Source organism: Peromyscus leucopus, chromosome 2, assembly GCF_004664715.2.
Source record: "Peromyscus leucopus breed LL Stock chromosome 2, UCI_PerLeu_2.1, whole genome shotgun sequence".
Classification (NCBI taxonomy): Eukaryota; Metazoa; Chordata; class Mammalia; order Rodentia; family Cricetidae; genus Peromyscus; species Peromyscus leucopus.
In genome coordinates this window covers 68052711-68069755 of record NC_051064.1, presented here as the reverse complement: position 1 = coordinate 68069755, position 17045 = coordinate 68052711, and the positions used below count along the sequence as shown (strand labels likewise).

The 17045-nt window shown below is 40.0% G+C and overlaps 1 protein-coding gene across 3 annotated transcripts in view; it reads left to right on the top strand.

Moving 5' to 3' along the window:
* Fsd1l (fibronectin type III and SPRY domain containing 1 like) overlaps positions 1–17045 on the top strand; it is a 62175-nt gene that overhangs the window by 3909 nt on the left and 41221 nt on the right. For all 3 annotated transcript variants that reach the window (XM_028857770.2, XM_028857769.2, XM_028857768.2), the window contains exons 2-4: positions 13243–13338; positions 14165–14296; positions 16293–16394. In XM_028857770.2, coding sequence (XP_028713603.1) covers positions 13243–13338; positions 14165–14296; positions 16293–16394 — 330 coding nt within the window. The remainder of the gene's footprint in view (positions 1–13242; positions 13339–14164; positions 14297–16292; positions 16395–17045) is intronic.

Below are 17045 nucleotides of genomic sequence, written 5' to 3'. Positions count from 1 at the left end.
CCCCAGATAAGATCACTGTACTGCACCAACATCTTTTCTCTCTTTATTTCTTTTTCTCTTTGGAGGGTAGAGTAGGAATCTTGCCTCTCTAAAGTAGAGCTGTAGACAGTGAAGTGCAATGTGAATGAACACCATATGAATGTTCATGATCTCATAGGTATCCTTGTTTTTTAATTGAACTTGGCAGTTTCTAAATATCTGATAATGAAGCAGTCTTTTTTTTTTCTTTCTAAGTTTCAACACAATGCTTCTTTGCAATGCTTGGCTGAATATAAACAGGATTATTCATGCAGCAAGCACATATTGGATGTTTGCCATAGTGATGGATATTCCACACTGACTGCAGCGGGCCATAGTTTGGAGCAGGTGGATTTGTCAGTAGCCTTTGCTATATTTTTATCTCAGCTGTTTGCCCCAGCCTCAACATTCAGATATAATTACTGATATCTGTTGACTGATAGTGAATTAATTTTTATATGTAATTCTTTATTTTTAAAATATAATAATTATTTTTTATTAAAGTGTTAGCATAGCCAGCCTATTAACCTCTGTTAGGTTACAAATACAAATAATACAAGTTTATTGTAGGAAATGTTAGTTATAAAAATAAAGTAAAATCACCTATGGTCCTGTACCTTGAAGATAACCACATTCAACATTTGATTTGCTGGTTACCTTTTAATGCAAATAAACTCTTAAAACATTAGATATCATACTATGCGCACTGCTATATAAATTGTTTTTATATAATATATCATGAACATTTTCCAGTTTCTTACCATTCTACAACACTTAATAACAAGTCAGCATAATGCTTTCATATGAATGTGATTCTTGATTATACTTGATTACTACCCTTGGCTGGATATTTATGTTGGTCCCAGTGTTTTAAGGTTATAGGTAATACTGAAAGGAACATTCTTGTAGCCAAGTCTCTGCCTATATTCTTAATAACTACTTGCCACAAATTTGGAGAAATGGAATGACCAGTTACTTAAAATTCTTAAGCTGTGTTGCCCATTTGCCCTTCAGAAGGGCTGTATCAGTTGATGTTACTCTCCGAAGTGCTTGAGTGCCTCCATCTGCGATGTCCTTGGGCCTCCCTGACCTCTGGTTTGCTTGTTAGAATAAGTGCATTTTTATGCCAGGAGGGGTCTTGTTGCTCTACTCAGATGGACATTTGGAGTGTTTGAGTACTGAGTCTACTGTCATAGGCCTGGGACCTTGAATGCTCAAGGCTTGTGGGCTGAGCCAGTGGACTGGGGCTTATAGCTCCAAACCTCAAAAACTAGAGGTTTATAGCCTCAGGCCTTAGAAGCCTGAGCCAGCTAGCTGTCTGTGCTAGGTAAGAGGCTTACTGCCTCAGGGCTCTGATGACCAGTGGGCCAAGCACTAAAAGCCTCAGTTTTGAGCAGCCACAGCAGTAAATAGCAATCAGTACCAGCCATTTTTACAGGTCCAATGCTTTGGATGTTAGAACCCTTGGTGGCTAGTGTTTTAGCTCTTGAGCTACACATGTCAAGGCCGTAAGCCTTCAAGGCTCAGAGGCTCCTAGGCAAGCTTAAGTGAACAGTGCTTGCAGTCTTGGCCACCACCTTGCCTTTCCACTTTCTCTGTACTTCTGTTGTCCCTCATCATCTGCCTTTACTTCTGCCACATCTGTTCCTGTAGCTGTCTGGACTCGTCACTGTCTTCTTGGTGTTGCTGCTGTAGTGGCAGCCTCTCTACCTCCACTGCTAGGGCCAGTGCTTGTTATTTTTCATGCTACCATCTCAGCCCATTCTACTTAAGAGTCATCAGTAGATGAGAAGAATGTATAATTACAACACTCGGGGTAGCACAGGAGGATGCACAGAGTGAGCTGAACGGCTTGGTTATATAGCTAAGGGGAGGGGTGTGCTGTGCAAATGAAGGAAGTGTTTATGCCAGTCACTGCACTGGCTTCTGGTCCCACCAGTCCCTGCCTATGCTGAGTTACTAAGGTGGTGCTTGTCCTCCATCCTGAGTGAGAAGAGCTGCTTGTTAACCTGGCAGGAAACTTTCCAAGGCCAGGACAGGGTGTCTGAAGTGGTTGTGACTTGAGTAAGGCCTCCTGGAGCACGAGTCCTGGCTTCAGTTGTATTGATTCTTGCAGCCTGAGCATTCTTAAAGTCATTGTCAAGTATCCAAAATGGCCAAGCTACCATAAGGGCAGCCTGGCTGATTGCCAGAGAAGGAATGCCTAGCATAAGGAAAGGCTGTGTTCTGCTATTCAGAGACCTGAACAGCTGCTCCTGGTAGTTTAACCCATTGACAGAAAGAAAAAAAACAAAAACTTATGGGGTGTTTTCAATAAAGGCTTAAAGAAAGCTCATCACAAAACTAATATTCTCAGCAGCATTTAACAGTGCCTATGCTTTCTTAGCCTCTCCCCCGGTGCTCTAGGGAACATTTCCCATTTCATTCATCTCACCTCTAACACCACTGAATGGCACCACTGCATGCTTAAAACCTATTCAGTCTCTCACACGCTTACATGCCCTGCCTCGTAGATGGGAGACTCCTATCTCCTCTTGACTCCCAGCTTACTCAGTTCAGAATAGAAAGGCGTGTTCCATTTTCCTCGTTCTTTTACTAGTATTTGGTTCATTCAAGACTATATTTACATTTAGTACTACTCACAGCTGCTCACTGAGTTTAGTTATTTTGTGATTGTCAGAACCATGTTGGTTCTCCCTTTTTACATTCTTTCATCAAGCCTGGACCCAATACTCTTGTTAATGTTTACAATAGCTATGCTCAACTGGTAAGACTTACTATCCTAGCTTATCTGCTGGATGCGACTTTCCTTTTTTTTTTTTTTTTTTTTTTAGACAGGGTTTCTCTGTGTAGCTTTGCACCTTTCCTGGAACTCGCTTTGGAGACCAGGGCTGGCCTCGAACTCACAGAGATCCTCCTGCCTCTGCCTCCCGAGTGCTGGGATTAAAGGCGTGCGCTACCACCGCCCGGCTTGGATGCGACTTTCTAATTTTCAATTTTCTAACTAATTCAAATGAGGACCAAGTTATGACATGATACAAGAGGCACCATTCTGGCAGCAGCTAGATTCATTGATTCCCTTGCTCTGGTTACTAGAGCCTTGTCATTATTTCTCCATCCCCCAATAGTGGCATCGTCCTATGGTAGTAAAAGCTGAAGCTCCTGAGACAATGTCTGCGTTTGAATTGTGACTGTTGGTTGATAGCCATGTGACCTAAATCAGGTTAACTTCTGAAATCTTTCTGCAACCATAAATTGTTGAAAACTCTTATAATGATTTAAAAAATATTCCTGACATTGAAAGTGCTAACTAAATAATAACCTGTTTGAATATAGTAGTAGATTGGCCTCTTAAATTGCAGGTGCATTTGTGGTATTCACAGTGATTCTAGTTTTGTATATCTTAACTGTTATAAATATGAATGCAGAATTTATCTCAGAAGTCTTTTGATCTGAGGAGCTGCTGATGGGAAAGCCCATGTGTCAATATTTCTTAATCATGACACACGGATAATGGTTGATGGTATAAGGTAAAATTGGGTTCTGATGGTTTGAGATCATTTGTTCTAAACAGGGGAAGGTCGTGCATCATAGTATCAGGGGCTTGTTGCACTGGGCAGGTTTTAGATAAGTAGCCCAAGTTGGCAGAATTTTGTTGTTGTTGTTGTTGTTGCTATTGGATGCAGCTAAATTAAGACTCACATTGGAGTTATCAGATGTTGCTGGATCGCATAAGTTAGAACAATGCCATTTCAAAGTGGTGAGCAAAGTAACTTAGCTTCCAACTTACAAAATGATGTACAGGGTGCAATGATTGAATCTGGGCAGCCCTGTGGTCAAGGTTGTTCCCCAGGCTGTGACACTGAAGGAGAGGCTTGGTGGGAGGTTGTCAGGTCACTGGGGCTTACCCCAGCTTTGCTCAGCTCTCTCTTTGGCCTCCTGGTTTCCTCTGTCCAACACTTCTGCCATGAGGACATGCTGCTTTTAGGCTCAAAGCACCAGCTCTCACTAGTCCTGTGAAACAGAAGGAACAGATTCTCTGTAGGTAGTACATATCATAATCTGCTTTGATCAGTTCCAGAGTGTTTTCTTCAATTTTGAAGCACAATCTTAGTTGGTTTTGATGCTCTTAGATGTGCTGATTTTCCATATCAGATAATGCAGTGTAATAGTTGATATTGACTGCTCTCATTTGAACTGAGTCTCTGGACAAGCTACTTGAACTTCTTCATGCCTTGGCTTCTTCTTTGGAAAATGAGGATAATATTAATATCTTACCTTATAAGATTATTTCTCATTTAAACTGTGTATGGGTGTTTGGTTTTTATGTGTGTCTGTGCTCTGTGTGCATGCTGGTTATAGATAGTTATGAACAGTCATATGGGTGCTGGGAGTTGAACCCAGATCTTCTGAAAGAGCACCTAGGGCTCTTAACCACTGAGCCATCTCTCCAGACCCATTTATAAGAATCTTGAAAAGATTAAGATGTAAAAAGTTTTAGCTGGCCTTGGCTCCTGACAGTATGAAAGTGTTGCTGTGCATTTGCCCAGTCTGTTGATTGTGCTTTTACTCCACAATATAAGTTGTGCTCCCTTGAAGAAAGTGCATTAGGCTTTGTACATCCCATTGATCCAGTCTGGGGATGGTGGCAGTTGTGTTTGTCCAGGGTATATAAACCCCTTTTTCTTGTTCGCTTGGCAGTTGTGCTATTCTAAATTCACACTCAAGTAATTGATAGGCTTGATTCTGATGGCATGGTCTTTTGAAGTACTGGTGACTGTGCTACATGACCAAGCACAGCAGCTAAGACTGCTCATCTCTGGAGGCATACTCTGTGTGCTTTGCCATGGCCGCATGATGGGCATTTTTCAGAGCCTGTCTTCAGACCTGTATCATTTAGAACTTTTACTTATTACTGCCTGAAGTCTTAAAAAATATAGCCATCTAAATAAGTAAGCTGCAAATGATTTATATGGCCTTTATCTGTCGATGTTTATCATGTTAGCCATAAATGTTTGGAAGGTAACAGGAGGCTTGAGATCTGACATGAATCCAAGATCCTTGTAGGCACCCTTTCATGCAGATAGGCTCCCATGGTGTAGATGAACAGTTCAACATGAGTGCCTTCCTTCACCATGAAGCCTTGATACTGTCACAGACACCTCAGTGCTTATCATATAACCTTTGTTTAAACAGTACATTGTATGTCTTAGAATTGTAGTTATGAATGTGAGAGCTCCCAGGTGGGAAGAGACTCTTAAAAGAGAAACTCAAAACAGTCTACACATCTGGGAGAGAGGAAGAAAGTTATAAATTGAAGCAGGTGAGGTGGGCCATAGGAAGATCATGAGGGCTTTATATGTTGTATTCAGATTGTTTTCTTTATACAAGAGTCAGTGAGATGTCTCCAAAAAGGGTGATGGTATCTATCTTATTATTTTAATAGAAAGTTAAAAACTGATTATTGTGAAGAAAGAATATATCCAAGGTTGGTTGAAAGTTTTGTTAGAGTGTGGGCTTTGGTATAGGTTGAGACATGATAGTGACTTGTACTAGGATTGCTAGTAATTAGCTAAAGCTATTTAGGATTAAAAGTGGTAGAACTTTGTGGCTATGTGTAGGTTATAAATCAGGGGAGGAAATAATGATATGTGAAGTTTTTGAATTTGTGGCTCACAGTGTCTTTTATAGAGCTAGAACACTAGAGTGGCCACAGGTCAGTGAGGGAAGATGATGATCTGCTGAGACATCCAAGTGAGATTTCAAGTAGGAAATGTCTTGAAATGGTCTGGGGCTCAGAGGAAGGCTTGTGCCTGAAAGTTCAGGTTCTTCTGCTCTGCACAGTGCCTGTCATACTCATGGGAGCTTCAGGCTTTGAACTTCTGCCTCAGCTTAGTTAGTGTTTCCGTTATGAAAACTATTGATGAGCTTGGAATTTCTGGAGAGATCATCTGGGGTAGTTGAATACAGAACATATTTATATTTGCCTTGGCATGTTGCCTGTTATGTTTAGAAACTACTTAAAAAACAGACAGACAAATGGAAACGCTCTGACTTGGCACCTGTTCATTCTGCTCTCCCCCTGCATGTGTTCCAGAGTAGTCACATACTGTCTTTGTAGACACCTCTTCCTGGCCCTGGCACCTAGAGAAAACTGTTGTCTGATACACACACTAAGGTTAAGTTTCCAAAGTCAGCTCACATTATTGTTTATGGATTTTTAAAGTACATTTTGGAGATGGTTGTCGTTTATCATAAATATTTTGATTTTCTGTCCTCCTGAGCTCCAGATTCTTCTGTGGTTCAGTTGTTTCCACCCTGGTTTTAGCAAGTCTCATTCTTGGAACAGAATGGGTGAAGCCCTGGTGCCCTTTATAATTTAGTTCTCAATACTTCCTGTGGAACTTGGACTCATTTATTACACTAAGTATAAACTGTTGACCAGAGTCCTTTGCAGTCTCCCAGTTTCTCCATAATGACAGATTAAAGGGCAGGTGGATTCAGAAACTCTAGGCCCTTTTTCTCAGCAGTCTGTCCTTGGGAAACTTTCAGGATATTAAATATAGAAGCAGCCACTGGATGTAGGTTTTATAATGACAATTAGGGTAGTCACCAATCTGAGTATAGGGGAAGGCTAGCTCAGGCACCCTCAATTGCTAGGAGTGGACATTCTTGTGAGTTCCTGGGGATTTCCCTAGTACCAGGTTTCTCCCTAACCCCATACTGTCTCACTCTGTTAAGATATCTTTCATTTCTTTCCCTCTCTGTCCCTCCCCAAACTGGGCCCTCTAGATACCTCATTTCCCACCCCCCATCTCCTCCCCTCTACTCCCCCCTTTCCATTTTACCCAGGAGATCTTAACCCTTTCCCCCTCCTGGGGGTGATTCTTGCATGTCCCTCTTAGGGTCCTCCTCTTTACCTAGCTTCTCTGGTGACTGATGGAAGCAGATGCAGAGACCCACAGCCAAGCACTTGGCGGAGCTCCTGAAGCTCAGTTGAAGAGATGGAGAAGGGACTGTGGGAGCAGGGGGAGTCAAGATCATGATGGGGAAAACCACAGAGACGGCTAACCTGAGCTAGTGGGAGCTCATGGATTCTGGACTGACACCTGGGGAACCTGCATGAGACCAAACTAGGCCCTCTGAATGTGGGTAACAGTTGTGTGGCTTGATCTGTTTATGGGGCGCCTGGCAGTGGACCAGGACTTATCCCAGGTGCTTGAACTGGCTTTTTGGAGCCCATTCCCTATGGTGGGATACCTTGCTCAGCTTTGATGCAGGGGGAGGGGCTAGGCCCTGCCTCAATTGGTATGCCAGACTTTGTTAACTACCCAAGGGAGGCCTTACCCTGTAGCTGAATGTTTCCCTGTGTCCTGCGCGGTCTGCAGCCACTCAGACCCAAGTAAGCACACAGAGGCCTATATTAATTAAAAGTGCTTGGCCATTAGCTCAGGCCTACCACTGACTAGCTCTTACACTTAAACTCAGCCCATTTCTGTTAATCTATATGTTGGCATGTGTTCTGTAGCTTTACCTGTGTGCCATTACTTGCTGCTCTCTGGATGTCAAGGTGGTGTCTCCTGACTCATCCTTCTTCTTCCCAGAATTCTCCCTGTCTGCTTGTCCTGCCTATACTTCCTGCCTGGCTACTGGCCAATCAGCATTATATTTATCAACTAATCAGAGTAACACATATTTACAGCATACAAAACATCCCACAGCATTACCCCCTCTGAGGAGTGGATGGGGGTTGCGATGGGGGAGGTGGGGGAGAAGAGGGGAGGAAGAGGGACTGGGTTGGTATGTAAAATAAAAAAAATTTAATTAAAAAATATATATAGAAGCATCACTATATCTGCATTAGCTGCCAATGCCACATTGGTTTCTTTGGGTTTCTGTTACTGAATAGGTATTTGCTGCAGTTTATAATGTTTTCAGTAACTATATTGGATTCCTTTCCTGTTGCTGTGATGAAAATACCTTGACAAAAGCAACTCAAGACAGGGTTTATTTAACCCACAATCCCAGGCTTTACAGTCTGTCGTATGGGGAGTAAAGGTGGCAGGAACTGGAAGCAGATGTCGCATGATATAATCATAGGCAGAGAGCAATGAATTAGTGCATCATATATCCTAATGCCCAGCTTGTTTTCTCTCCTCCTAACCCTGTCCAGGGAATGGTACTGCCCAAACTGGGTAAGTCCCCCACCTCAATTAAGATAACCAATATAATCCTCCTTAGACATGCCCACAGGCCAGTATAATCTAAGACCTTCATTCAGATCCCTTTCCAGATGATTCTAGCTTGTGTCAATTTGACAATTAGAATTAAACATCACAGGGCTGGAGGTTAAGAACACTTAGTGATCTTGCAGAGGGCTACAATTTGGTTTCTAGCACCCACATGGTAGCTTACAACTCTCACTCCAGTTCCAAGGGATCCCAACAGTCTTTCCTGGCCTCCGTAGAAATGTGGCCTCTATGATCAGGCAAAACACTCAAATACATAAAAATAAATATTAAAACAAACAAACAAACAAACCAAATCTGTCACAGTAGTCTTGAAAATAAATGTCCAATGCCCTATAGAGCTGACTTGTCTGATCTCACACATCAGTGTGTTTCATAGCGCAGGCTGATAGCTCTTGCTACCTAGTCTGGCCTTAGGTCATTACAGCATCACCAGTAGCTAAAGCTGCTCCTCTCCTTCCCACTGTCCTGGTGTCCAGGTTACACTGAAATGTGAGTCTGAGAGGTTCCGCCTGATCAAAGGATGAGGCTGTTTTCCAGAAAGACTGTGCCAGCCTTTAATGCCCATTCTCCCCAACTGTTTCCTGGTAAAAAGTATAGTATTTTCAGGTATTTCTTGCCATCTAGCACCGAAATGGTAGAACTTGTTTCTGCTATAGCCCTTCCTGGACCAATACAGTTTGAAAAGGGTCTTTGATTCTTATTTTGATAATAGTGAGAATTTCTAATGAATTAAATGTAAATGTAAAAATAAGATTAATTGTAATCTAAAGATTCTGTTTTTGGAAGTATTGAACACTATCATACAAAATAGACATTGTCCTGGTGGGGCTTTGAGTTTGATAACTCACATGACAGCTGTCCCTGGGTACAGTTTTATTTTTTGTCAGTTTCCATTTTTACTCTGATCTCCTAAAACCCCTCTCTAATGAAAAATATTGGTGAGCAGTGTACGTTTTACTGGCAGAGTCCCTTTATTTTTCCCCTTGGTTGTGGTGGCTTCTAAGATTCTTCTAGGATCCGAGAGGAATGCTGCATCCATACCATTTCCTTTGAGAGTTGATAACTTTATAATGTTTTCCATCTTCTAGTGTAATAATTATACAAATAAAAATTTAGAAATTAGTGAAACTCTGAAACTCTAGTAAAGGAACTTGGTTTGACCATTTCTACTTATATTTATAGAAGGTACTTAGAATTCAAGAATCTGGCATAATATAAGCAACATAAGAATGTCTACTTATCTAAGAAAAAAGTTGAGAAAACATTTAGATTATTTCACATCACAAATTTGTTGAATCAGTAGTTGAACTCTTTCTCCTCTGACGAAGTTGCGGCCTGCCTGTAAGGTAGCGATCTCTGTAAGGTTGTGTTGCCTAGCTTCTGGACACATGCAGCTGAGTGAATTGAGATATGCTGGGAGCTGAAAGTACACATTGGACTTTCAAGATGTAGAGACGCTCTTTACATTTTTTAAATTAGGTTTATTCGTTTTGTTCTGTTTGAGTATTTTGCCTGTATATATGTACAGCACCACATGCTTGCTTGGTGCCTGCTGAGGTCAGAAGAAGGCATCAGATCCCTTGGAACTGGAGTTACAGATGGTTGTGAACCACTGTGTGTGTGCTCAGAATCAAACCATGAAAGAGCAGCAGGTTCACTTAACTGTTGGGTCAACTCTCCAGCCCCTAGTAATGTTCTCCTAAAACAGGATCGTTTGAAATTGTTAAACCAGATAGTTTTTTTTAAATCGGTGTCTTACTGTGTTATTCTGTTACCAGGCTGGCCTTGAATTCTTGGACTCAAGCAATCCTCCTGCCTCTGCTTCCCATGTAGCAGAGTCTGCAAGTGTGTTACCATGCCCAGTTATATAACGATTGAATGCTTCTATGAGTTGGAAGGATAACATTTTAGATAGCCAAGGTGAAGTAGAATATGGAAATGAATGTCACCGTTTCTCTTACTCTTTGGTGTGGCCACCATTGGCTCACACTGTGTCTCTGTTGGCCTGCTGCTCTAAGGAGAAGGCTACAGCGGTCAAGACTGCACTCTGACTTCCAACTCAAATGAACAAGAGCCTGTTCATTTTCAGCGGGTGGGTAATTCTTAATGATTTAGAGGATTTATTATGAAGACATATAAAATTAGAGTATTTAGGTATGTTTGACTGTACTCAGTAAAAAAAACAGGAGCTTAACAAAAGCAAGCCTTTCATTGAAAAAAGCCCAAGGATCTCATAGCTTATATAGCTAAGGCAATCTGCATCTGTCCCCAGAGTTCTTGCTACAGAACTTCAAAATTTGCTCCTAAAGTTAAGTGAAAGTGGGGAAGCATTTGAGTTTGAGTGTCCTCTCCGAGAGATTTGCTCCTTTTGTGTACTATTGTGTACATTTTTTTTTTTCGGGTTTTTACTGAGCACACACAGATGGTGATTATTGAAACTTTGTTGTTGGGCTGCATCCCTCGGGACCTGGCGCCTGTTTTCCATAGACTAAGGTAGCCTCTTGAAGACTCCTCTATCTCTGTTGTGGTGCAGTGTCAGTGTCTTTAAATGACCCTGCAGTTGGCTCCATGTGCTTGAGTGAACAGAGCTTAAGTTCAATATGAGTGTCTACTATGGGATTTCCAGAAATTGTCTTTGCCAATGAAAACCTAACACACCAACTATTAAAGGATATTTATTCATTGTATAGGTGTACCAAATGACACAAATTAATCAGGTTTAGAGATAGTGTTCCAAAGTGATTGTGAGCATGGGCTTTGGACTGCAACTGATTCCGACTGTACCTCTCTAGCAGTGTAACTTGGGCAGCTAGTTAAGTCTCCACTTCCTTCTCTGTATAGAAGAACTCTATGGATAAGAACTCTTATCTTGTATACGGTTGAACTCAGCTTCCCCTTGCTGCAGTGCTAATCTGCTGTAACCTAGAAGAGGGTTATTTGAGCTCATGGTTTTATGGGTTTCAGTTCCTGACTGTCTTAGGCCTTTTTTTGCCTTTGGACCTATGGAGAGGACAGCACATCATGTCATGGATCCTGTGATGGATCAAAACTCACCTCATAGCTGAGGAGCGAAGGAGTGAGAGGAAGAACACACACACCCCTGTGATTTACTAGTCTCTACTTAATGATTCCACTGCCTTTTAGTAATGCCACTCCAGGGAACAATTTTTTAAGACAAGGTATCTAAGGAACATTGCCACACTAAGCTATAGCACTTGCCCTTGTGAGGATCAGAGTTAGGCAGCAGCAGTCCATTAACTAGAACCAGGTCATATTAATTGGCACCTCCTGTAAACAGCCAGAGGATGGTGTAGTACTGTTCTTACTATTGCATTGTGTTGCTTTAAGCACCTAGAGAGCCTGACTCTGGCTCGTACATGGAAGTCTTGGATTTACTTTTTACATCTCTTTAGAAGCACTGTGGCCCCTCTGACTGTGCCTCCCCCACCTCAGAGTCCTGGCTGCATTCTGCCATCTGTATACATAGTTCTGGGAAGAGCACAGACAGGTTAAACAGCTAACTCTTGGTGTCCATAGACCTTTTCCAGCACAACTTAATTGTATTGTTCTAAAATACCACAAGTATGAGGATGGGAAGAAATGGTGTCAGTAAATGAAGAAAGCAGAGAGCCCAAGGTTGAGCCAAAGGATGATAATGCCTCCTTATCACCAGGGATTGTGAGAATTAAATAAGATCTGTTGTAACTATTCTTAATTTTCATTAATGCTGCATAGATTGTCCTCTTATTTTATTTCCTAGGAACTGTATATATAACCCTTTTATCAGTGACCAACTATATGTTGAAGGGAACCTTGGTTCTATGAAATTTTGTCAGCTTTACTAGTAGTTAAGCTTAGATACTTACAGAAAGCATCCCATGCTTCTGGGAAATGTTATATAGGAAAAGTACTTGCATTTGATTTTTACTGAATTTTTTCTCATTATTACTAGTGAAGTTGTTAAGCAATTAGAGCTTACTGTCTACTGTGGCAGTACAGCTCACACATAGCTCTATACATTGAAATTAACTGAATGGGAAGATATCATCAAAGTACATTACATACATGTCTGAAAATGACATGTTGAAGCCCATTATTTTGTATAATTAATGTATCCAATAAGAAAAAAACTAAAATATGAACAATAAATGTAGTTTAAGTTGTGGTCCCACATTTCTGTACAGTGATTATTAGTTCTAGGTGATAAGTAGCTGTTTTGGAGAGAGCTTCATGTGGCCAGTGTTCACATATACAGAACATACTTGTCTTAGAAAATTTTATTAATAGAACTGAACTAGAGTATAAGGAAATTAAAGAGCCACACATTTTATTTGACTTGGAATCATTGTCAAAGTCTAGGGTTGAATAGTTTACTCTGGTTTTGTAACGGGCAAGTAACTAATACTATTCTAGTTGCAGATTTGCAATGTAGCTCTTCACATTTCTAAAATTTGTCTTTTTATTTTTTTGTGAATAAATATTTGGATTTTTTTTATTTTCATGCTTAAGCATTATGGCTTTGTATGGTCTAAAATAATACTGTGGATATGAAATAGAGCTAGGTGTGGTGGCACATGCCTTTAATCTTAGCACTTGAGAATCAGAGGGAGAGGCAGGCATATTTCTTTGAGTTTGAGGCTGTCCTGTTCTACATAATGAGTTCTAGGTCAGCCAGGGCTACATAGTGAGACCTTATCTTAAAGGGAAAAAAGGATATACAATAGCATTGATAATTTTTGGTCTGAAATGTCTTGAGGTGATTGCATAGTGTACTAGGAATTAGTTTATAACAGGACAAGTACATAGCCCACTGTGTGTAATCATAGGCTTCGGGGAAATTTGAACAAAGAGCAGCTTTATGTTGCTCCCATTTATTATGTAATGCACTCTTATGTAGATGTTCTTAGGAATGGTTGTTAGGAGATTCAAGTACGTCTTCTATGAGATGATAATGTTTTGTTTTAAATCCTAGGAAGCTCTACAAAGAATCATTTCAACTCTGGCAAGTAAGAACGATGAGATTCAGATCTTTATTGATACACTAAATCACACACTCAAAGGAGTTCAGGTATGAATATTCCTGTCAAAAATTGTATAGATGAATGATTGCTAGTAAAATGTGAAGTATATCTAACACTGCATCAACTTAGGAGTATAATGTAATGCAGCTGGGAATAGGGTCTTCAAAGGACAGAAAAGTAAAATCACTTCCTGTGTCAGCCCTGCATTCTGCTCAGGGAAAGCAAGTGATAAGGGGCAAGGACAGCTGTTTACATGTGTTTACAAGCAAGTGTTGAAGTCTTGTTCTTTCTGTCTGAGGGTTTCCTTTACTAATTCCAATTAAGAGCAAGTGATGCCTTTTCAAAGTTGTGGAAAACACACCATTTCTTGATCATACATAATGAGGGGGTGCTGATAATAGGACTTGGTGGAAGAAGTAGACAAAAGGAGGACATGGAGGGATGCAACAGCTCAGTACTCAGGTAGGAGGGAGGGATGCTTAGGAAATGGCGCAGGGTGGAGCAAATAATCTTTTATGATGACCTGAGGTCATATATTAAAGTTTATTATTTTTCTATTAGACCAGTGGATTGTGACCCCATGGGGATTGAATGACCCTTTCACAGGGGATACGTATTAGATATCCTGTATTACAATTCATAACATTAGCAAAATTAACATTATGAAGTAGCAATGAAAATAATGTTATAGTTGTGGGTTACCACAGCATGAGGAACCGTATTAAAGGTCTTGGCATTAGGAAGGTTGAGAACCACTGTTGTAGAGTAAGGTAGTTTATGATAGGAATTTATTCTTCCCTTTGCTTGTGCCTTTTTGTTTTTAAGTGTTGTATAGCTCTTTAGTAAAATCTTTGTTTTGTTCTTTTAAAATAGGAAAATTCTTCTAACATACTTTCAGAATTAGATGAAGAATTTGATAGTTTGTACTCTATATTAGATGACGTAAAAGAAAGCATGATCACCAGCATCAAGCAGGAACAAGCCCGTAAATCACAGGAGTTACAGGTGAGGTGTGCAGCTACTGAAACGTGGTGTTCTACTTAATGCTGGACTTCTTTAGACACAGCGAAGTATAACCATATCTTTGTCTTGCCAGAGTGGTTTTTAACTTGGCTTAGATCATAAATACCTTTAATATTTTTTTAAATTGTGGTTAAAAATAACAGAATTTGCTGTCTGCTGCTTTAAGATATAGCTTTTTGATTTATACTGTTGTTTAGCAGAACTCAGGATCTTTTCCATTTCATTACAAAGCTGAAATTTTTCACCTCTGGAGTAACAATTCCTCACTTCCCCTCCATCAGCTCCTGGCAGTTGTGCCATTTGTTCCATTATTTTGATTACTTAGATGTCTCTTAACAGTAGAATTGTACAGCACTTGTCCTTTTGTGACCCTGCAACTTCATAATGTTCCCAAGGTTTGTCCATGCTCTAGCATATGCCAAGATTTCCTTGCTGCTGAATAACATTTCTTTATATACTACGTCATCTTTACCTGTTCGTCTGTCTATGGACCCTGAGCTGTTTATACCTTTGACTTGTAAGCAGTGCTGCAATGAGTGTGGACAGGACACTCTTTTTTCACTCTTTTGCCTGTGTACCCAGAAGTCAGTGTGCTGATGATGTGGCAGCCGCCCTTTAGTTTTTTGAGGTGCCATGTGCTCTGTTCCTCATTGCCTGCACTCTGATATTCCCACCAGCTGTACAGTGATTCTAGCTGCTCCATTCTTATTAACATCTGTCTCCTGATGTTTTGTTTTGGTGGCAGACATCATAAAAGGGTTTGAATCAATTTGGTTTGTTTGCTTGCTTGCTTTTATGAGACAGGGTCTAACTATGTAGATCTGGATGTCCTGGAACTCACTTGTAGACCAGGCTGGCCTCAAATTCACAGAGATCCATCTGTCTTTGCCTCTTGAGTTCTAGTATTAAAGGCTTGCACTGCTAGGCCTGGCTATGAATCAGTATTTTTGTTACGGTTTTGATTTCCATTTCCCTAGTGATTAGAGAGAGATGAACAGTTTTTGTATGCTTGTTAATGTCTATGTATTTTTCTTGAAGAAATTTTATTCATTTTTTCCTGTGTACTAAGTAATTTATTTATCGTTTTAAAGTTACAGGCTTTCTTTATATATTCTTGCTATACTTTTATTTTTAATTTTGTTTTCAGCATGGCTGTGCTGGGTTTTGAATGCAGCCAGGATTGTGTATGTGTTAGGCGCATGCTCTGTGTAGCTGCACACCTGGCCTTGGAGCTCTGGATGTTAACCCATGGCCTATAGAATTTGGAAATATTTTCTCGTAGTCTGTATTTTGCCTTTTCACTGTAGGTTCTTTTCATTGTTCTATAACTATAAATTACAATTTAAAATAGTTTTTCATACTTGAGTCATGCATAAGTGGACTCGGACTATGCTAACTTAAATAGTTAAACATTATTGAAAAATTCAGTCTTCATGATTACAAATGTTGCTTTCTGCAGGTAGATTATTCTGATATTCTAGTTTATTACAGGCAGTTTTCTGACTACTCTAAAAAACTTCAAGTTAATCTCAATCTCATTTATTTATAATTGCTTTATTTCTCCTTTTGTTTTAAATTATGTACTCAGTATTTTTATCTGCATGTAATTAAGCTTTTACAAATATTTATGTCTGGGAGGGGGTGGGATGTGAGTGTGGCTCAGATGACAACTTTTTCAAGTCAGTTTATAACCTGCCACCATGGACAGATTTTTATCATCAGACTTAGACCACAGATGCTTCTATCCACCACGCCTTCTTGTCGGCCCCAGCTATGCTGTTTTGGATAAATTATAGGAAAAGAGGCAATTTTGTCATGTATGTAACTGATGGTAATTATCTTTCTTCAGTAGCTTTGTGACATATGCCTATTTATTCAATCATTACCGTTAAAATCTCTTTAAATTTATTCTGGCATCATTTGAGATTGGCAGTAGGCAAGTTCATTTTAATGATCTGGGTGTTGTGCTTCCTTCTAGAGTCAGCTTAGTCAATGTAACAACGCCCTGGAAAACTCAGAAGAACTACTAGAATTTGCAACAAGATCATTAGATATAAAGGAACCTGAAGAATTCTCAAAGGTAAACAAAACAAAAAGGAAGTAAACAGACAAATAAAAAACTTTATCCTAGTATACTGTGGGAGTATTTAAAGAAGTGTTTTGTCATTTCTGATATTGAAAAGGTCTTGGGGTTTTTGCTAAATAAAATACAAGGTGTTCACTGATTTCAAAGCATCTGTTTTTTCAAGTCTGTATCTTTGGAATCAGGAATTGATTATTTTAGTTCTCTTTTTCTTTAATGCTCAATTTAAATGAGCCGTGTTTCTTTTCTGTCATATCCCTATTAGCAATTTGTTTTAAAGGTTTTTCAGTACTTGAGCCAGGTCATAATTGTCTCTAGGCCTACTCCAGAGGCTTAGTTATTGACAGAATGGTGTGGATAACTTGGACGGACAGTTAGATGAGTGGTGATCTGTTAGAAATCTGGGAAAAGCAGTTCTTTTCATCACACTTTTTAAATACCCCATATTAAAGTCTTTAAGTTGGGCTGATATAATTGGAAACAACAACAACAACAACAAAATAGCCCTGGCTAAAACCCACAAATGATTCTTTTCATACTTCTTTATCTTCAAGACTGTTTAAGTTGTTGTGCTCCTGTTCCTAGCATGAGATCTAGATTTGAAGAGCCTCTATTTATCAGTATTCTCTGAACAAGTGAACAAGTAAA